The 22,611-nt window shown below is 41.5% G+C and overlaps 1 protein-coding gene across 2 annotated transcripts; it reads right to left on the bottom strand.

The window, feature by feature from the left end:
• Positions 1 to 1,075: 1,075 nt before the first annotated feature.
• Positions 1,076 to 20,286, bottom strand: NUDT4 (nudix hydrolase 4). 2 transcript variants are annotated; one of them, XM_059081245.2, is made up of 5 exons: positions 19,753 to 20,286; positions 9,339 to 9,449; positions 8,506 to 8,550; positions 6,614 to 6,701; positions 1,076 to 6,324 (listed from the first exon to the last, which is right to left on the bottom strand). In XM_059081245.2, the coding sequence occupies exons 1-5, from the start codon at positions 19,849 to 19,851 to the stop codon at positions 6,122 to 6,124; spliced, it is 546 nt and encodes a 181-aa protein (XP_058937228.1). In that variant the 5' UTR covers positions 19,852 to 20,286; the 3' UTR covers positions 1,076 to 6,121. The 2 variants fall into 2 exon arrangements, with proteins under 2 accessions (XP_058937228.1, XP_058937229.1); XM_059081246.2 differs by having other exon boundaries at positions 6,614 to 6,698; positions 19,753 to 20,262.
• Positions 20,287 to 22,611: the final 2,325 nt, after the last annotated feature.

The raw sequence follows: 22,611 nt of genomic DNA, 5'->3' as shown, positions 1-22,611 counted from the left end.
TTGTTTCTGATTGGTTGGAGAAGCATATGGTAATTGTCTGAATATTTAGACCTTCCTTGTCTTGTAGCAGAGCAACAACTGAAATCCCATGATCTCGTAGAAATACATCTTATGGTTCTCATTAAGGAGCTTTAACATTGCTCTGCTAAGCATTTTTACCTATGGGACAAAAAAAGTTTTAGAAATTATGAAAGATTTGATAACTCAGTTTCCTATCATGTGGAATAACTAGCACTTTTCCATTTTACATATTCCTGATCCATATTCACCCACCATGTGACTCCTTTTGAAATAGTTCATGATCTAGATTAGTAAATCCCAGTAACTCGTTTCATTATAACCTAGCAAGTTTACAAAGTATTCTGGCTTAGGTTCAGCAGTAGATGACTCAAGAAGACTTACTCAGACCTGTCAAAAGCAGGTTAGACACGATACGTTGGTTACACTAAATTTGAACTTGGTGCCGTTTTCCTTATGTTTTGGCAGGAAGCATTAGGACTGTAAGTAACCAAAGGAGTAAGGCCAAATTCTTGTAATCCGTGTTTTTTCATTCTAAAATGGTGAATATTTCGGGCTCTGCAGGCCATGAGTCTGTCTCGATGACTGAACTCTTGCCAGTGTGGTGAGAAAGCACCCATAGACAATTTTCAACAAATGGGCATGCTGTGCTCTTCTCTAACAAAACTTTAATTTTCACATGTCACAAGGTATTTTTTTTCCAACCACTAGAAATGTAAAAAACATTCCAAGTTTGTGGACTATACAAAAAACAGGCTGGGGACGCCATTTGGTCTGTAGGCTGAGTTAACCCCTACCTCCTTGGCAGTGATTGACCATTCCACTGCTCTTGTGTTAGAACCGATGGAGATGTGACTCTCCTCCCCCTTTTAAAAAGTGAGACGTTACTGTTACTCCAATAACGGAAAAGACTTGTGGCGCAGATTTCCTTTTTCTGCTTTGATAGTAATACATATATTATATTTTGATAAGTTATACACAGATTGTGCACTTCTAAAACCCAGTTCTTTTCATTTGAGATTATTGAACATTTTCACATTGAAAATTTCTCAGAACATTCACTTAAAAACTATACAGGATTTTATTTTTTTGGCTGCACGTCTCGGCATGCAGGGACCTCCACCTGTGGCAGCGCATTTCTTTGGTAGCTGTATAGTGTCTGTCAAGTAGACGACCATAATTTTACCCCCCAGTTTGTACATTTAAATTGATGCCAGTTTTATAAATAATACACATCTTTGACCATATTTTGATTTTGCAACTTGAAGTATTTTTGTTGACTAGGTTCCAGAAGTGGAATTGGTGAAAGGGTTATATGCATTTAAAATTTTGATAGTTACTACTACTAATCAGTTGCTTTCAAAAAGGCCATACCAGTTTACTCTGCATCCTTAACCTGAATGCCATTTTTATGTCTGCATAATATTCCATTATATGGATATATTACTAGTTAACCATTACCCCTTTGGGCCTGGGCATTTTATTTCCACGTCTCACCACTTTGGCTGCCTTATCTTGGTAGGTACATCTGTGTCCACATTCCCGGAGATTAGATTCCTAGTGTAGTAACTTGATTAAAAGGTATTTATTTCTTGATACACAGTGATGGCCAAGTATTTTTTATTTCACTAATTTGATTAAGGAATGAATTTGAGTAAAAATTGAGAAAAGCAGTTTAGAATTACAGTACTATTATAATGTCTGGCACTGGTGTTTAACTAGAACCAGGAAATGGGATGTCCAGAGAATAGTGTTCCACATATTGGGAAGAGTAACTTTTGGGATCATAATTAGTTGAAATTGCATCACAGTAGAGGAATTTAAGACTAGCTTCTGGGGGCTTCCCTGGTGGCTCAGTGGTTAAGAATCTGGATGCCTGCCAACTCAAGGGACACAGTTTTCGACCCCTGGTCCAGGAAGATCCCACATGCAGCGGAGCAGCTAAGCCCACGCGTCACAACTACTGAAGCCCACGCGCCTAGAGCCTGTGCTCACAACAAGAGAAGCCACGGCAGTGAGAAGCCCATGCACTGCAATGAAGAGTAGCTTCTGCCTGCCGCAACTAGAGAAAGCCCGCGCAAGGGAATGAAGACCCAACGCAGCCAAAAATAAATCTATTAAAAAAAAAAACAAAACAAAACTGAGTTTCAGAGTAAATTAGGGTCTTTGACATATGCAATGCCAAGATGGCCTTCAGGAGCCTTCTCATCTTATTGCTAGAATTTAGCCAGTGGCACTGGTCAGGAAGGTATTAAAAATAAGGAAAGTAGCACCAGGGATGAGATCACTTTTCAACCTTTGTTCTACAATTCCATATAAAATGTATGTATAAAAGTATTTGATGGGGATCACATTTTTATATAAAATTTTGCTTTTGAAGATGGTACCTATATGTCTTAAAAAAATAGATCTAACACCTTGAAAGACATTTTCTGATGTATAAATAACTTTAATTATCACTCTACTTCACTAGAATATAAGCTCCTTGAGGGTACAAACTTGCTCTGTTCTGTAGCTCTAATGCTGGACATAAAGCAGATGCTGACTACTGCGCAGCTAATGGTAAACAGTTGCATTAAGAATTTATGAAACAAGGTATTGGATGGAAACTTCATTTGAGACAATCAGCTACACAGCAACGTTCCAGCTGTCACAAATCCATTGCAAATTATACTTTAATAAACTCAACTAGTGTTTAGTCTGTGTAAGAGACATGTAGAGAATTCTTGTATTCCAACGTGAAGACATTAGAAAAGGCCAAGCTTTCTCTTTTCCTCCAGTTTAACAATCCTAATCAAAAACCAAATGAGATTTGAGTAGAACTTTTATGTGAGGATTTTTAAAGCTCATCTTAGGTAAATAATATTTTGGGTAAATATAATGGCCTCACCAGTCACCCAGAGCTGTAATAACTAATATGGGGACTTCCCAGGTGGTCCAGTGGTTAAGACTCCACACTCCCAATGCAGGGGGCCCGGGTTTGATGCCTGGTCAGGGAACTAGGGCCCACATCCAGCAACTAAAGATCCTGCAGGTGGCAACGAAGATACTGAGCACCGCAACTAAGACCCAGCGCAACCAAAATAAATAAATATTAAAAAAAAAATAATGTGATGGTAGTGTAGAAAGTGTCTGCAACATATTACAGCAAAGTACTCATAGAATAAGGCAAGAGCCCTTGAAAATTGTTAACATAATTATAACACAAACCCCATTAGGAAAGGGGACTAGCAATAAATAAGCACAGTGGCATGACTGGTGTCCAATAAGATGGAAAACATACATTAGGAGAGTAATGGCCAGCACCTTACTGGTGAGCTGTTCCTTTTAACTCAGTTCCACTAGTAAGGATCATAAAAGGGAAGTGTATACGTGAACCACTACTAAGAGATAATTATATGGCCACCCATGGGAAAACAGTAAAGTTGTTACTGTGGAATGCCAGACAAGTTTTCACTTGGACAGTGTTAAGATATGTTAAAAAAAAATTCATTCCCATTTTTATTTGATGTTTCCAAATATAAAAAAAGTCAAGATTCTTACACCAATTATCTCAAATGAGACCATGCAAAGCAATTTAAAGTGTATACAGCAATCATTCCCCCTTCAGTTTTGCTGCTTTATACAACTGGGTGATCAACAGAAAATTGAATGGCATGTGCCTGGTTGGAAAATTTCACCGGTTTACAAAAAAACACACAAACGAACGAACGAAAAACCCAACATCAAACATGCAAGATAGCTGCTACTTCGTGTCTGTGAATCAATTTACAAACCTTTTAAAATTTAGGAGCCACACGGAACTGAAAACTTTAGCTGCCCAATTTTATCCAACTACCCCACAGAAAGCACAAATGACAGTCCCAACACTATAAACTTTGAAGAGTTGAGATAGTAGACACTATTTGTTATCTATAGTAGATTCAACTGTTGAGTCTGCAAATGTAGGCTTTTTTCTCCTAACAGAAATAAATCTCCTTAGGGCCTTTACTCTAATTTTGCTAGGCTGGGTTCCAAAAGAATAGTGAAGAACCCTTCATGTGAAATTTAAAGTGTGATGACTGAAATATTCTGATGCATTATACAAATTTTTGCTAGTTGCATAGTAAAGACAGGTGGTTTGCTAAATGGCACTGAAGAAAACCCGACCCAGTGGCACTACTTAGTCCAAATGTTTCTGACCAAAGAAAATTATACAACAATATTTATAGGCTCACTTTTAAGAAATGGCTGACATTAATACTGTACATATTTTACATGTCAAATACATAGTCCAAGGGTTTATAAAATAAGTTCATGCATTATTACTTCTAATAATATCATATACAGGATACCCAGCCCTCCCCCCCACCCCCAGTACTTCTGACAACATTTCAGGTGGACAGTCTTATATACAAAAACAATCCAGTTTCTCTGCTGTGTTAAGTATATAATTTAAAGAAACTTCAGAGATCACTGAGAAAAAAACTTAGTCCATTGAAGATTGATATAAAGTGTCAATCTGTGGGATTTAAAATGTTTCCTTTTAAAAAAACACCCAGAATACATAACCTCTGTACAAAGAAAAATATAAAAATTCTGGATGATCATGTTTGATCACACTACATAATTTAGAATGAAATATCATTGGTTAAAAGTTTTTCTACTTCACTCATTCCTTTGACAGCATTAATTTGTGAACTAATATTTATATTTAGTTCAGCTGCATTTATGGCACAAGATCTCATTTTCAAAACAGTGGCACCAATTTTCTTTAAGTGTAACAGCACTGTATTTTTAGCAGCAATTATATTTTTAAAGGTTAACAATTTATAGAACAAATGTATAACTATGCTTATTTTCTACTTTATATTCCACCAGTTACAATTATTTACAAGAAGCTAACGAATGTCTACATATGGAATCATCTTTCACTTGCCCCACCTCATTTCTGACTTGGTCAGGGAAGTACAGGTGTTTCAGACAAGGTATTTATGTGTTTTAGATGGGATTCTTGGATTTAAGTGAATATAAAGATAAGTGTAAGACAAAGTAATTCTTAATTCAGGTATGTTCCAGTGCCCCAGTGTTTAGTTATATGATAAATAGTACCTACTAACCAGTTGTAAAAGATGAGATGTTCTAAGGTGCCTTAACAATCTAGGTCTGTAACAGCTGAACAAGAAGGCCATTTCACTCAATTGTGATGCAGTCAGCACTGACTGGCATTTAAGGTGGTAACCAGCAGGTTTAACTGAAGAGATGTCACTAAATTAAAAAACTGGAAATACGTTTTTAAAAGCCATTTACATTGAGGGAGATGTGGTTCTCATGTATTCTGTATAAAGAGAGATTATGGATGAAGGGAATTGGCAGTGGAGCATGCTAACTCAAATTCCATGAATACAGTTTTCGTGATGTTATGTACTACATGCATTTTGCTTACGGTACCTGCCTGACAATCACCAGCTCTACAGAGTTAAACTTTGTGTTAAAGGACTACTGAGTTTTAGGGGAATTGGCCATATCGGGTAGTTAGGGACATAATACCGGTTGTGAAAACTGAGTCAAAGAAGTTGACAAATTCCTGAAAATAGGGCCATATAGAAATAGTCCAAATCTGGAATCTATGAATCAAAATTGTGATCCTATGAAACAAGTTTTGGGGTTGATGGACTGCTTTAATATCAAGAATTACTGTCGTAAATTCCCACAACAGAAGGATTTGTTGAATATGTTAATACTGTGAATGAGAAAACAATTTAGGGGGAAAATATACCCACGAATAAGCTGATCTGACAAAAACCACAGACTGACATCAAATGGACAAAAAACTGAAAAAAAAAATGTTGTGAAAATGCCAACCAAAATAATAAGGTGGGTGGGCTGGGGGCACAGTTAAGGCATTTAAAAAAAATTCCACATGGCTTTGGCTTATTAAAATATTTTACACTATTTTTTTTTTTTAAAGAACATTTGAAAGCATCTGAAAAACATGCAGATTGTTTGAAAATCCTGCATGGCAAATTCAGACAGTTTGCAAGCGTCATTCAGAGTTTGCCAAGGATAATAAAGCCTCTGCCCACGAGACTGCACATGGTGGAAGAGGTCCTTCCAATTCTCTCTATCTTACACTAGACGGCAGCCCAGAGGTCTGTGCAGCAGTTACAAACAGGGTGTTACTATCCTGAAGGGAAGGGACTGTGGAATTTCCATTGGTTGGAGAACAACCCAACTTTAGTTTTTCCAGGTACTCCGCATGTACAGGCTTATGACACTGGAGAACTTTGATGGCATCTTCTACTTTGAACCACTCTCTCTTTCTTCCTAAAAAACAGTATGAAATTGGTTACTAAAAATAAAAAATAATGAGGTCAATTTTAAAAAGCTATACACTGTTAACAATGCCCCCTCAACTGTCTCCACAAATAATGACTATTTTTTGAGGAATGGCTTAGACAATATATTGGGGAACAATTTTAAGATAATTCAAATTTGGAGATGTATATTGATCTTCTCTAAAAAGTAACCCAAAATAATTTAAGATGAAAACTGAATACACATATGTAGTATTTGAATTAAGAGAATTCAGATAGCAAAAGGAAGGGGAATTTACCTATATTAACAGAATCTTCCCAGTCTTCTAATATTTCAGTGACAGTAAGAACATAAACATATGTTCTGTGCTTTCGGTCTTGGTTCTGCTTGAATATAAAAAGAAAAGCATTTTAATCTACAAGAGCTAGCCATATACACATTTTCGAGTGAAAAATTCAGTGTGGCAAACATTAGCATAGTCTATTTGCCAACATAGGCAAGTATACTCAAGTCATATAACCCAGCATAAAAGTGACTTTATATGAGACAAGACATTTAAAATGGTGAAATTAGCTCCCAATACTAAACTTTTAGCACTTTGATTACTGTCTATTAGACAATTTTCATAAAGAAAATCTTAAGATTGGAATGGAATCTATATTAAAAGAACTGCATTCCTGTCATCTTTATCCTAGGTCCTATTCCTATGGGCTAATCCCAACAGTCTTTTGTGACTATGGAAACTGCTTTCTTTAGGACCTCTGTAGAAGAGCAAATAGCCCCAGTTCCCTTAGAACCTGCCTCTTACAGGGTCACAAGATGCATACAGAGCACAGTCCTATTAACCTAGACTAGGGCCTCTCAACCTTGACCATCTACTTCATCACCCAGGATGAAAATTTTTTTAGGAGACACTGATTCAGTGAGTCTGAGAGGAGGCCTAAGTATTTAAAAGCTTCCAAGTGAACTATGCACAGCAAAGGTTGAGAATAATACCTAGGATAATCCATTTCTAGAATGTTATATTAATATTTTAGTCCTATATGCCCAAACTCAATTTTCAACCATATTAAAACTGCTGCCTAGCCTTGTGTCTAGGTTCAAAATTAAACCCAAGTTGGCCTTAAGATGAAGGGGCTCATCTTCCTCTTGATTAAAGTTAGCCTTGTTTGCTATAGTCCAAGACTTTAGATAATCGCCCTATTTTTTTTTCTACCACAAATCACCTGAGTAACCCACTCATTCAGTGTCTTATGTCTTTGAGAATGAAAGAAAACTCGCAATATGTTTTCCAGTTTAACCAGGAGATGGTGCTATTTAACTGGGTAAAGCAAGTGCTGAATTTGCAAAATTTTGAATAGTATCTTTATTCTTAACAATTACTGTATTCTGGAAGTCATCAATTCTGTCAAGTGCTGTACAATCAGATTTTTTTCTGAATCCCTATAAAAGGCTTAAAATTAAAATCTGTAAGGATTGTATTTACATAGTCCTACCAGCAGGACTAAACTAACACTGAAGTAGTATCTTGGGGGGAAAAAAAAGTCACAATGTGTCTGATATACCATGTATCTAGGTCTGAATTTTGGATGAAAATATATTTGAGAACAGCTTGGGTCTCATGACCTGACCTCATTTCTCCCCACCTTCCATAGAATACCTGTCACTTCCAAATTTCCTCTCCACAAATTCCATTCTGACTTCAGTCATAACAAATTATACAAGAAAATTCTATGCTTCTAGTATCTAGTCTGTGTATCTGAGTTCTGCATCCTCATGGTGTCCTTTCAGGATAAAGTCATTAGGTATATCACCCAACATTACATGCTGAAGGCAAAGGGTACATTTCAAGACAGTATCCATGAGAGATCTAAGCCCTTAGGTGATATTGAGGATATTACCTCCTAAAAAGTCTATACCTAAACTGTATACAGTGAACCAAGAGGTAAGTCTGTCTATATCAGCCCCACTGTATTGTCATATAAAACAAATTACCACTGTAATAATGCTGTATATAATTAATGGTATATGAAAGGTAAGCAGCTTTTACTTCCCTCCCTCCTAATCCTTATGACTTGCTTGCCTACTGAGAGTTTTAGAGGAATGTCTAGTTCAGGCTGCTGGCCTGTTAGGAAGGAAGAAATCATTAATTCTATCACCAGCAAGATGAGGATTACTTTCGTAACTCACCTCAAATATGCCCAGGAGTCTGCCCAATTTTCCTTTGACTCCAGCCTATTAAAAAAAGATGAAATGTAAAATTTTTACCTCTACATAACAAAATTTATATGTAAGTTATTTTCTTTCTATGTGTTACACTTCCACTGCACAGTCCTGTTCCTTTTACCTAGTACTGTGACACTGGAACTTCAGTGTGTGCCCCATTCAAACCCATACTGCAAACTAACAAACTGGCACATGCTGTCTCCTAGAGGATGCTCATCCCTTAAGACCTGTCCCTAGGAAACCTTTCCAATTATGCACCAACACCCAATGACAGCCTTACCATTCACTTCTCATTTATGCCCTAAATGCTGTTCAAGTTTTTATGACACTTGACCTATGCTGTTTTGCCCCTGAGTAAAAGCAAGTTCTATCTCTCATCAGGTGTGAGAAGACAGGCAGGCCAAGTGTGCTTCTGTGCACGTGTGCGCCCCTATTTTACTGAACTTTAAGATAAAGCCAGTAAAATAAAAGCAACTGGCTTTTTATTCATTTGAAAAGGAATTGTAGCATATGAGGAATGTCTCTGTGCATTTTTGCTCAGTTAATACAAACCTTGCTCTGGGGCAAGGCCATCAAGTTACATGTTGATCACCAATCAGACTTACTGTCTATTTTTACCGTGTAGAAAAAAAATCCGCTTAGCAAAGCACTAGCTGTGGTCACATGCTTTAAAATGTTGAATTAGACAACCAAACAGCACCTGTGGGATCTGCCTGTCTTCTTGCCTTCTCCCCGGTGTACGCAGCAAAGTGCCTTGTTTGTGAATCTCACCCAGAATGTGCTACTCTTCATCTTACCTCTTCATAAACCTCCCTCACGGCAGCACCGCCCGGCTCCTCCTCAGGCTCCATTCCTCCTCCTGGGACAATCCATTGATCTGGGTACCGACTGCTGCTTACCAGCAGCACCTGCAAGATGGACCATAATCGTAAACTCCAGCCCCAGAAGCACTATGGACATTCACATTCATTTTTCCATGCTACAACAGCAGAGTTGGGCAATTTCAACAGAAACTGTATGACATACAAAGCCTAAAACACTGGTCTTTACAGGAAACTCTGTAAATCTGGGTCAAGAACAGCATTAAGACTGAAATGTGCACACACTTAAAAAACAAACAAACAAAAACAAACACTATATTATCACAGAGTAGTATCCTATTAGTTCACTTTTTAATGGTATCTGAAACAGGAAATATATATTCATCCTATAAGTGAAAATTTGTGTGCTAGGTTAGGTTGGAATTCACTGAAGTTGGGGGGTGGGGAAAGGCTATGATAAATAACCAAATAATGTTCATGAAGGTAACATCTTGACCAACTTGAACGAAAATTGTCTGCAAAATTACCTTAGTATATTGCCTTCAAGTAAATGCAAAGAATTCTCACCAGAAATTAATCAACTGAGAGCAAAGCTTGATCTCCAATGCAGGTTCTGGTTTTTTGATACTGTGCCAGCTGTCTGCCCAGCTTCCTCCCTACTGCCAGAGGAACGGATGGCCCTCAGGAGTTCACAGCCAGCCCAGAATTCACCTACTTGAGTGAGTTGCCAGAACTCAACCTTCCCCAAATGGAAAGTTCCAGGCTGACAGTAGCAGTTTAACAAGTCCCACCTTTCCCCCAAACCTCTAAAACAGGGTTGGAAGATGAGGGAACACCTGTTCAGGTGCACAATCCCCCCTCAACTTGAAAAAAAGCAGCACACCTTTGCCTATGGACACACCATCACCACAGAGCAGTGGATCAACTAATGCTCCAGTGATCTGAGCTCCGTTTCTCTCATTCTTGATCTGGATAGGAATCTACTGCTCCTACCAGCATCACTCCTCCAAGTATATAACTGGCAGAACAGTGGCAAGTCCAGAGAAAGCACTGTAAATTAACACAACAGTTGATAAAGCCTTAGCTAAAGTACTAATGGCTGACATTGAGGGAACCACCAAGTCTAAATATAGCAATTTTGGTAAAGTAAAATGTAAGACGGCCTTAAATTTAAGCTTTCTTAAGTATCAGCAAATAGGGCTTATGTATCAAAATTAGAAACTAAAGAGCCAAAGTAAACAAATCTAGCAAGAACTAGAAAGCACAGGTTTCAACTTGAAGATGTTTACAACTCTACTAATCATAAACAAGATGTGTTTCGTTCTTTGATGCACATGGTGATGGGTACCAGTGTCATCCTCTGTAAAAAGAAGTAACTATCCTTTCAATATTGTTGAGTGTTAGTGAGTATTAAATGCTTTAGATCCTAGACTAAATACTCACTGTTGGCCATTACTAGCTCTTCTGCTTTCCCACCAATTGAGTTGAATTAGCCTATCAAGACAAGCTTGTTGGGACGTCCCTGGTGGCGCAGTGGTTAAGAATCCACTTGCCAATGCAAGGGACATGGGTTCGATCCCAGTCCGGGAAGATCCCACATACCGCAGAGCAACTAAGCCCGTGTGCCACAAATACTGAGTCTGTGCTCTAGAGGCTGCGAGCCATAACTACTGGGCCCACAAGCCACAGCTACTGAAGCCTGTGTGCCTAGAGCCCGTGCTCTGCAACAAGAGAAGCCACTGCAATGAGAAGCCAGCACACAGCAACAAAGCGTAGCTCCTGCTCTCCATAACTAGAGAAAGCCTGAGCACGATGAAGACCCAACCCAGCAAAAAATAAATAAATTAAAAAAAAAAAAAGATAAGCTTGCTCCCCGAATTTTGCCAGTTGTACTTGTTTTTTTTTTTTTTTTTTTTTTTTTTGCGGTATGCGGGCCTCTCACTGTTGTGGCCTCCCCCGTTGCGGAGCACAGGCTCCGGACACGCAGGCCTAGCGGCCATGGCTCACGGGCTTAGTTGCTCCGTGGCACGTGGGATCTTCCCGGACCAGGGCACGAACCCGTGTCTCCTGCATTGGCAGGCGGACTCTCAACCACTGCGCCACCAGGGAAGCCCTGTACTTGTTTTTATAATTACTGAGAGTTAATGATAAATGACAGCAGGAAGGAATTATCAAAAAAAAGGGTCTGCAAAGATTCATTTAAAATGTTATTAAAAATTGCTATCAAGGACTTCCCTAGTGACGCAGTGGTTAAGAATCTGCCTGCCAATGCAGAGGACATGGGTTCGAGCCCTGGTCTGGGAAGATCCCACATGCCACGGAGCAACTAAGTCTGTGAGCCACAACTACTGAAGCCCATGAGCCACAACTACTGAAGCCTGCACACCTAGAGCCCATGCTCCGCAACAAGAGAAGCTACCGCAACGAGAAGCCCACACACAGCACGCAGAGTAGCCCTCGCTTGCTGAAACTAGAGAAAGCCTGCATGCAGCAACGAAGACCCAACACAGCCAAAAATAAATAAATTTTTAAAAATTGCTATCAAATTAAGTATGGATGAGAAACTTAAAAAAGACTAAAAGAAGGAAATTTTAAAAATCCAGACAGTTAAAATCCTACTATGTACAAAGTGAACTGCAAATCAGATTTCACCTTTGTATTTTATTCAAAAATGAGACTTGGGGCTTCCCTGGTGGTGCAGTGGTTGAGAGTCTGCCTGCCGATGCAGGGGACACGGGTTCGTGCCCCGGTCCGAGAAGATCCCACATGCTGTGGACCGGCTGGGCCCGTGAGCCATGACCGCTGAGCCTGCGTGTCCGGAGCCTGTGCTCCGCAACGGCAGAGGCCACAACAGTGAGAGGTCCGCGTACCGCAAAAAAAAAAAAAGAGAGACTTGCCAATAATCTACGGTATTCAAAGACTTTGACACTATATCAAGACCGGCAAATGAATGTAAGTTTTTAAGTTAAAACAAAAATGTTTAAGGTACCAAAGTGTTATATCTTACATCAAGGGAAAAGTAAATGGTAACCATCAGTCCTGACCACAGAGTTGGAAGCCTCTACCTGGTTACTAGGCGTGAGTTAGGGATAATCTGGTTTCTATTATCCGAACAAAATTCTTACTACACAATGCTATGCTCTCTAAGCAACCTCCTTGATTACCTTCATAATGGAACAGGACAGTGCAGGTGGCTAGCCACCGGAAAAGTACATCTTCATTTAGTAAATAGGCAGTTTCAAAACCATCAATATTTATAATGTTTGAGTTCTGAAAAAATGAAATTCAGTGTCATATATCTAGGTCAATGACTATTATGTTCCTATTTGACCAAGACAGTCTTTAAGAACTAAATTACATAAGGTTAATAATGTTGAAAAACAATTAGTACAGTCTGTGCCTGTTTTTGAAATAACACTTAAGCTTCCGATTTAAAACCAAATCTTTATCTACAGGATATCATTATCACATGACTAAGCTTCTCTTCCAAATGATTTAGCTGAAATCAAGAACTTATGATGCTGCAAGAGTCTCTTGACATTCCAAAGTGGTTAAATTTGATTAAACCATTAATTTCAAATGTATCTTTTCAAAAAATGGTCAATTTAAAATGAGTAATACCTAAGGTATACCATCTAAATGTTTAGATGATCAGCATCTAAACAACTAACTTAAGAAATCTGATAATGAGCCTTTGGAGATGGTACAGATTTGGAAACCAGTATGTTATTAAGTACTTGCCTACTCGTCCTGAGTACTTGATTTGGAGTTCAAATGAGGTCAAGGCTACATGGGGGGGGGGGGGAAGGTGATTAAGAAAGAGCAAGAACTGAGAGATATACTCCATAGACAAGAGTAAAGAGAATTATGGCAGAGGTCTGCCAGGGTAGAAGAAACAAATCTGAACACCATAAGCAGAAACAAGGACAATTAAAACCGCTTCTACACATTGGAAGAATCGAAACATATAGAAGCATATCACAAAGCATTATTATTCAATATCTCCCTCTCACCCCCTGCAAAGCCATCTAAACATTCTATAACATCCCCAATGTACTAGATCTATAATGTAGCTTTAGCATGCTAACTAATGCTCTAAGAATGGTGTTACTAAAAACAAACAAAAACTTCTAGAGAAAACGGTTCTCAGACTATCCACTTCCATCTATACTTTGTCTCAAAATAATGCTTATCACAATTTTTTAATTCTATGGTTGCATTAACCTTTACAAACTTCTCCTTTCTTCCCTCAGACTACCAAAAAGAATCCATAATTCTACAGGCTCCAATCCTAGGTTGACTCTTAGACATCTGTGATGCAAAATCTGAGAGAAAGTGGTGAAATTTGCTGGAGGTTAAAACAATCTACACTGTAAGGAAGTGAGAGAGAGTGAAGGGAGTGAGGATAAGGTGTAAAAGACAAAAGGAATGAGGGTACAGAGCAGTTGCTATGAAGTAAGTCTACTGATATTTGCCACTAAACATATATATGGATATGAATATATTTAAACTTATATATTACTGTTATTTATTAAGGAAATGACCAATGCTTAAAAAAAAAAAAAAAGAAAGGTATTACTGAAGTAACAAAAGATACAAAAGCTTATTCAGTAAGAGGATACATCAACAGCTGACAGATCCATACATGGTCATTCACAGGTTTTAAATTCCCTTTCAACTACTTTTCTAGGCATATAAGATTTTATGCACCCAATAAGTTGACAGTCTGTCACCACATTAGTGACAAGATGACAAAGATGAAAGTAGACACTTTAACTTTCCAGATAAGCCAGAGCTGAGACCAAAGGAAAGGTTTATAAAAAGGAGGCTAGTCCACCCACCAAGTTGCAGCGTTGGACTTGAATCACACTCAAACCCCAAAGCCAATGGCATTAGAGTGGTGAAAAGTGAAGACACTTCTTCCCCTGATTCAACCTGACCACCTTCATATCAGCATTCCTCCTACTACACTACCAGATCTTATCCCTCTTCATGTACTGGGCAATTATCAGAATAAAACACTATTCACCTGGCATTGTTGAGAAGTCATTTCTCACATTTGTCTTTTTCTTAGATATCTAATTTTTAAAATTAATTAATTAATTAATTTATGGCTGTGTTGGGGCTGCGTTGCTGCACATGATCTTTCTTTAGTTGTGTCGAGTGGGGGCTAGGGGGCTACTCTTCGTTGTGGTGCTCACGCTTCTCATTGCGGCGGCTTCTCTTGTTGCAGAGCACGGGCTTTAGAGCGCAGGCTCAGTAGTTATGGCACGCGGGCTCTAGAGCTCAGGCTCAGTAGTTGTGGCACACGGGCTGAGTTGCTCTGCGGCATGTGGGATCTTCCCGGACCAGGGCTCGAACCTGTGTCCCCTGTATTGGCAGGCGGATTCTTGTTTTTTTGTTTTTGTTTTTGTTTTTTCCGGTACGTATGCGGGCCTCTCACTGCCATGGCCTCTCCTGCTGCGGAGCACAGGCTCTGGACGCGCAGGCTCAGTGGCCATGGCTCACGGGCCCAGCCGCTCCGCGGCATGTGGGATCTTCTCGGACTGGGGCACGAACCCGCGTCCCCTGCATCGGCAGGCAGACTCTCAACCACTGTGCCACCAGGGAAGCCCTGGCAGGTGGATTCTTAACCACTGGGCCACCAGGGAAGTCCAAGATACCTAATGTTTCAAGATTTGGAACAGAAGTATTCCTCACTTTTAGTAGCAACAGTATAGTGATAGTGGTCCACTTGGAACCAGTCCTGAGTCTTGCTGGACAAAGCTTTGTCTGTGAATTGGAATAACCTATAATATAGATTCTATATTCTATATTGCCCAAGTCCTCCTCACTGGAGATGTGTAAAAGCGTGTAAACTAGAAAACTCTGTTCAACGTCTATATAATGCAGTCATGCCCTCAGAGGCTGGAGGTACATGGGATTATTAGTTCCCTACACCAAGGGGCCCCAAATTGCCCTTCGTGTTTCAGTTTTTATCCTTAGAACCACTCTGGGTCATGGCCTGCTGCTGCGAACAACTAGTCACTACAAACTACTGCTTCTTTCCTAGAAAAAACAAAGCTATCCAGAGAACCCCTCAAGTGATCCCTAAATCTAAGAATGAAGAATTTTATTTTGTGAATTGTAGCTATTTAGAAGCTGTTTTGGGGTTGTTGTTCTTTCTTCCCACATTATCATGAATAAGGATAGCATGAATGGTTAAAACTAGCTCTACCATACTTAACTGTTTCATAGGCATTTAGCCAAAATTAGGCCCGCAGCATATTAGGAACACCTACTACACACATACACATTTTAAAAGATAATAAGTTACAACAATAGTTATTACATCCACCCACAGCGCATTGTGTTGAAAATGTGTTTAACCCAAATTAGATTATATGGATGGGTAGATAATGGTAAGTTGGGTTGACCATGACTTTTTTCTCCTAGCATGTTAATGTTTTGAAGTGATGAAGCAAATAAACTTTTACAAAATTAGAGAAAGCCTTAGCAATATACCAAAATCACAAGAATAAAACCAGATGCGAATCGTACAGAAGTGCCTTCCCTTGAAGGAAGTGGCTGGCTGAATAGGCAAAGTAGCCCTTCTCTACGTCTGGGAGAGCTGCAGGCACGGATGAAGAGGGCTGGTGACATTTCCCTGGATTTAGAAAAGGCTACCTTTGGATAGTTAATTCTGATGAAAGTGGTTTCCATTTGAAGTATCTTCAAGGACTTAAATCTCTGAGGAAGTAAGAGTCCCAGAATATATGTCTCAAAAGGACTGTTGATCCTAGGGGTTAAAATGCTAGTAGAGAGAAGTATTAATATTACTTAGTTTTTGTTTATGAGAGCTCTGGTTTTAGAGTTCCGTAGGTTTTGAGACTCTACTCTTTCAGCAAGTCCTAGTTTTAGTGCATGATTTTGTAGAATGCAGACATTTTGGGAACATACATTCTGCATTGAGATTCTACTATCTGTAGAATGCAGCCCCTGGCTCAGGGAGCTTAAAAGTTAATAGGAACAAAAAGTCCAAATGGAAGTTCTTAAGACTCTTTGTCTATGATTCCCACTTGCAACTGTGCCTGGATTCCACCCAGGATCAAGTCATTTCTATTTCTCTCTTTAGAATTCTAGCCTATTTTGCTGCCAGATCATTCTCAAACTTGAATACATCTAAAATCGAAATATTCCTTGTTCAAAAGTAAGAGTTCCTTTCTTGCCTAGCAACTCCTTAACCTTACATTTAAGGTGCTCTTTGTTTTTCAGCCATTATTTGTTCTATGCTATCCTAAGCTGCAGCTTAACTAGACCACAGCCCCAAGTCTTGCTCTGTTTGTGATGGTTGGTTCTTCCTTTCCCACTCACTGAAATCCAACTCCAAATGACTCACGTTGAATCTTAACCCTGGAGTACCTAATGGTACTTTTAACCTTATTTTATTTCCTTTTTATCAGTCATTTGTCTCACTTCCTGCTGTAGAGCATGTTCCCTACGAGGTGACACTTTTCATCTTTGCATCCCTGTTTCAACTATCATATATGAAAATATGTTCAATGGAATCCATTTCGGGTTACCTTTTGTGAATGTATTGTCCACTTTCACTGCACAAGCAGAGTATCCCAGCTACTCTATGGAACACTTACTTTTTGCCTTGACTGGAAGCCCAACTGTCAAAAAGTAAGGGTGGTTCCCCACAGAAATAACTAGCTGGAGAGAGGATCAAGTGAACATGAGATTTAGAAATAAAGGGGCTCAAAATGATCTGCCAGCTTCTGTGACCTCGGGACAAGTTACTTCTGCTGCTTAATTTCTTCCTATACAAATGCTAATGCTTATTATTTAGCTCACAGGGCAGAAAGAGATACAATGGGAAAATACATAAAACCACACCCAAAAGAATAAAGACTCCTGCTGTTAGAACATCTTTCCTTCCTACAATAACCTATTCTAAAGTAAGGTCTACTGAGAACCCCTTCAGTACAGACAGCCAGACTAGAACACTGCATAGCTTTTAAGGGTCAAACGGCAATTACTATTTTATTTCAACTTACATTCTATAAACACAACTACAGAAATGAAGATCTTGAAGATCTAAACCAGACATTAAAGTTGGCTATGCATTATTTAGAGAATTCCAGAGCCTTCCCTCAGAGCATATTCTCTAACAAACCAATTCACTTGGTTTCACAACCTCCAGGTTGTCAAAGTTTTATGCAATGAACTTATCTACTAAATTCTCCAAATCTTGCTCTTTATTTCATTTTATAATGGCACTGGTCTCTTGAGTCGACCAGAGAGGCTAGGAATTTAGCATTTATTACAGTGGAAACAATTTCAAAGCAGAAAAACAACTCATTTATTTGCTAAGGTTAACTTCTGAAGCTTTCCTCAGACTTTGCTTTACCATTCACACAATACAGATCATTTCAATTTCCTCCCATTTCCCATATCTTCCCATGGGAACTTTTGTTTTTACAAAGCCTGAATTCCAAGTTCACGTTATGGCAAGACTTCAAAGTCACTACTTTCGCAAAGTCTTCCAAGCTCAGCCTCACAAAATCTCACTCATTCAAGCAAATCTCGTGTGCCCAGTCGCTAGGGGCTGAGCCCTGTGCTAAGAGCCCAGCATCAGGAGTAGGGACCCGATGCTTTATTCCGACTCTACCACTTCCTAATTACGTCATTTCGGGCAAAGTACTTATGCTCTGCAACTGTCTCCTCACCTATAAACCTGCACTAAGAGGATTAAATGTAACAAACTTAAAGGTCTTCAGGTAGTGCCCAGCACCTAGTAAGCACCAAACTAAGAAAATAATTACACAATAGGGAGCCAATCAGGTAAGGTTCTTGACCTATCTTGATCACTTCTGGCTACTGTATTATTTTATATTCAAAGTTTGCTTTGTCCTAACATGGTCCTTCTGTCAAGGACCTTCTAATCTTTTTAACAGAATGCACTTAAAGCTTGTTGACTTTGTAAATGCTAAAAACCTTTCCCTCTCTACTTTCTGGCTTTCCTAAATAGGCCCAGTTCAAAGACACCAATTTCCCTTGAAAACTCCTTTGGAATTTAAGTTTAACCACTTAGAGACCCCCAACTGAGCACCAGCTCAGCACTAAAGGGCTTGGTTTCTTTGCAAAAAATAAAGGCAAGACAAGAGTTTGAAGAGCACCATTCTGAGGCACTTTGATCTTTGTTAGCATAGTAAGAACAACTAAGCCACTGAGAGTACGCTATGTCATACTCACCCTAACTACAGGGACTGGCAATAAGGAAGCCATTAAATTCCCGTCTCCAGCTTTAGTCTGTAATTGTATTGGACATAATTGGTTATGGAAGTAGAACTCAGAATGTTAATGTTTTCCCTGTCTAACCATTTTAGAAGTGGCAATGCTAAAAGATTTTCATCGGCTACCAATCGCCTATTATTGCTCTATGGAAATTTAAAGCAGTGAACCATTTTTAAATTAAATAAATGTAACAAATAAATAAAAACTGTTCTCCAGGAAAACCTCAACGGCCTATCAACCCAATGCTGATGGGTGAATTACAGAAGACTGACTGCTGCTTCCTCTTAGAACAAGACTGCTTCTATCCAGACGTCAAGCCAAACATAGCAAAGAAGCCCTGGTAAATATGCAGACAGCTAGAGATTACTGTCTGAAAATGGCAACTTTGCCCAACTCTAGTCCATCTTCTCCCTTCTGGTGTGATTCCACATATTTCACTACCCATCATTCTATAGCCAGAAAACTTTCCAAGAGCAGGCCTTGTTTAAAAAAAAATCAAGTATAAATATGCCAAGTGCTTGTAAGTTAAAGGATCCACTTGAAAGTGGAAATGACAGAACTAGATCGAATGAGTTTTTATTTTAAAGCACGGGGACTGGATATTCCATAATCGTGCCTACATTCATCTGAAACCGCAAACTGCTGTAACAGGGGAGGAAAATGTAACAGAGGCAGAAGGGCTTGGGCTACAACAACGCCATTGCTACCCTCTCTGTTACAACTCATGGTTTTATCTCGCTTCACGCTCAGTTCGCAGGTTAAAGTGGTAACTCCCCCTAGGCGGGACCTAGACGGTACGGGACCTTTCCGGGGTCCAGGAGGCGTCTCGGCCTCCAGTCCTAAGCACGACCCAGTGGGAGAGCATAGGGCTGGGCGAGCCCCTTTGTTTCCACAATCAACCCAGAGAAAGGAAGGAAGGAGGGAGGGAGGGCGGGAGAGAAGGAGGGAGTGGGCTAATCCCTTCCAGCCCTGGAGCCAGACGGAGGGTCGGCTGGGCAGGGGATGCAGAGGGGAAGGGCAAGGACCCTCCTACTCCGGCCAGCCCGAACACCCACCCCAACCCCGCCCCGGCGCCCCCGAGGAGGGCACCGAGCGCGCCGACCGCCCTCACCTCGTCCTCCTGCTCGCTCCGGAAGCACAGGCACGCAGCCCGCTTCTTGAAGCCCTCGCGGTCATAGGTCCGCGTCTGGTTGGGCTTGAACTTCATCATAGAGGCGGGCTCTTGCTGCCGCTGCTGCTCCGGCCGCCGCCGCGGGGACCTGGCCGCCGCCACCCAGCCGGGGAGTGGGGGCGAGGGCGAGTCGGGGAGCAAGAAGGCGAGGCGGCGGCGCGGGGAAGGGCAGCGAGGCCGGGTCAGTCCCGGAGCCGGCGGCCGTTCCGACGCGGTGCAGGGCGCGAGCGCCGGTCACTGGAGCCCGGGTGCCGGGGAGGAAGCGCCGCCTCTGCCCGGGCGTCCGCCGCTCTCCATGGAGCCCACCGCCCGCTCCCCTCCGCTCTCTCCTGCTCCTGCAGCCGCAGCCACCGCCGCCGCCGCCGGAGAAATAGCGAGGCTCGAGGATCGCGCCACGAGGCGACAGTGGCAGGAACTGGCGCCGACCGGGCAGCAGCACCGCGGCAGCTTCGCACCGCCCCCTCCGCCGTATTTAAGGGGACCGCGCACGCCCCGCCCCCAGGCGCGCCGCCCTGCGCGCCTCCGCGCCTGCGTGCCGAGACCGCTGCGGCGGGGGAGGGGCGGCGGGGATGGGGCTTCGGCCTTCAGGCTGCTGGATTTCGGCGGGGTCGGAGGGCTAGACCTTCAGCTCGGCGTGGGAGGACCGGGCTCCAAAATGCCAGCGAAGGGACAGAAGCAAAGACCCTTACCTCCCTGTTTATAAATCCCGTTATTTTCCCTGTGAGGGTCTTAAATAGCCTCTCCGCGAGAGGGGGTCTAACCACATACCTCCTCAGAAAAGTCTCTCCCTGGTCAGAAAATGCCTGGCGGCGTCGCCGCGATGGCAGTCTCCGCAGTGACTGTGTACACGTCCAGAGAGCGCCCGTCAAGTGCGGGGACAGAAGAGAGTGGAGGCCTGGAAAGGTGAAGACGTTGGTTAAGAGGTTTTACTGTTTTTGTTTTGCAGGGGAAGGGAGAAGGCAGATTTCCTTTTTGTTTTTCAGTCTTTGGTTGGGGGTAGCGTCGCTTATATTCTCTCAAGAGTCAACTCAAGCTTAAACGTTTGTTTGAAACCCTGGATAACCTCTCTCACTTTGTCCCACCCTCCATAATGCATCATTAATGCCGGCAATGGCTAATATCTCCCAAGTGTATCTCATGCTGAGCTAACAGGCACAGCCAGGTGCTGGGGTCACAACACTAAATAGAATGGAATGTCTGCTCTCTAGGGGCGTACAGTCTCTCGGGGACTTGGGACAATTAATATTTACGTTTGCATGCAAGCGCCAAGATGGGAGCCAGGAGGCCTGTCTTAGTGTTAAGGAAGGTGGTAAGGAAGCTCAGGGGAGCCCCTCACCCCCTCCATCCTGTCCTGTCCACAGACCCCGGGCCGCTTAGGTCCAGCCCCATTTGACAGTTCAGTCTTCATTCCTGGAGCGCCTACTGAGTGCCAGGCGCTGGCATCTAAAACCAGCCCCTGCCGTGCCAGGAACGTAGGCACCTGAGAGCAGACGGTCAATCACACAAGTACAGGTAAAAGTACAAATGTGACAAGGTCTCAGGTGGTAGAGGATTTTATGGGGAGATTTGACCAGATCTGCAGGTCAGAGAAGGCAGCAGGGCAGGAGCTGAGGTTGAAGGAGGAAGAGGAGCTAAGTAGACTGGGATCCTGGTGAAGTTTTAAGGCTGGGGGAACTGAGACTTATGCAAAGTCCAGAGGGGGAGGGAGTGAGGAGAGTTTGTAGAAATGAAATAAAAAGGCCAGTGTGCCTGCACCACGGGTGTGGGGAGGTGGGTTCCATCTCTGGCCCAGGGAACTGTGAGGGCTGACCGTTCAGAGCCTGGGGGCCCTTGGAGAGCTCAGAGTGGGCATTGGTCTTCTTTTTCTAGGCTCTGACCTCCTTTAGGTTAAGGACTGTTGAATTTAACTCATCTTCTTGCCCTCAGAGCCTAGCAGGTGCAAGTTTGTACAATGACTTAATGTTGAATAAGTGATTTAAGAAATGGGATTTTGGGGCTTCCCTGGTGGCGCAGTGGTTGAGAGTCCACCTGCCGATGTAGGGGACACGGGTTCGTGCCCCGGTCCGGGAGGATCCCACATGCCGCGGAGCAGCTGGGCCCGCGTACCGCCAAAAAAAAAAAAAAAAAAAAAAAGAAATGAGATTTTTACCAAGGTACAATTGGAAACCTTATCAAGTCTGTGCAGAGACATTTTCTAAGCCTTAGCTTTCTTAAAGAAACCACTTGAAGTTTATTTCTAGAGTTACAAACAGGGATAGAGCACAGCTAGCCAGGGACGCCAGTACAGCTAATATGCAAATATTATTTTTAGATAATTGGCTCACATTGATAAAGTGATAGTCTCACTGTAGGCTTTTTAAGTGACAAGGAAGATTGCTTTTCTCTTTGCTTAAAACTCTTCAAAGGTCTGGCTTCTAGTTGGTATTCACTAAATGCTGATTGACTGAATGTTGGTTCACTCAAGTCCTTCCCATTTTAGTAATTAAATGAGCTGAAACACGAATCAGAATTAACTGGGGAGGAATGAGGAAGATGCCTGGAACCAACTCACCAAAGGCAGGAAAGGCAACAGCACAAAACTAGTGAGCAAAAGCACAGGGCCACTTGCTTCCACCTCCAGACCATAGGACTTGGTTGAAAAGATCTTGAGTTCAGGTCTCACATGTACCCAATTACTATATGTAGCTTTTCTCACCTCTGAAGTGGGTATAATACGATTTATACCACCTTGTACAAAGCTTAACTAAGATATCACAGTGGGTCTGAAAATCCTTTAAAACTACAAAGCATTTAAAGAAA

The sequence above is a fragment of the Kogia breviceps genome, chromosome 12 (assembly GCF_026419965.1).
Source record: "Kogia breviceps isolate mKogBre1 chromosome 12, mKogBre1 haplotype 1, whole genome shotgun sequence".
NCBI classification, from domain to species: domain Eukaryota; kingdom Metazoa; phylum Chordata; class Mammalia; order Artiodactyla; family Physeteridae; genus Kogia; species Kogia breviceps.
Note: the sequence above shows the minus strand (reverse complement) of the source record. Positions and strands in the feature narration are given on the sequence as shown.

Bases quoted from the DNA above. Each gene is read 5' to 3' on its own strand.
- NUDT4 (XM_059081245.2), bottom strand. From the start codon at position 19,851: ATGATGAAGTTCAAGCCCAACCAGACGCGGACCTATGACCGCGAGGGC. The intron at 9,450-19,752 runs GTGAGGGCGGTC...TCCATCTTGCAG, and splicing joins GGAGCGAGCAGGAGGACGAG to GTGCTGCTGGTAAGCAGCAG. The intron at 8,551-9,338 runs GTAAGATGAAGA...TTTTTTTAATAG, and splicing joins TGAGGGAGGTTTATGAAGAG to GCTGGAGTCAAAGGAAAATT.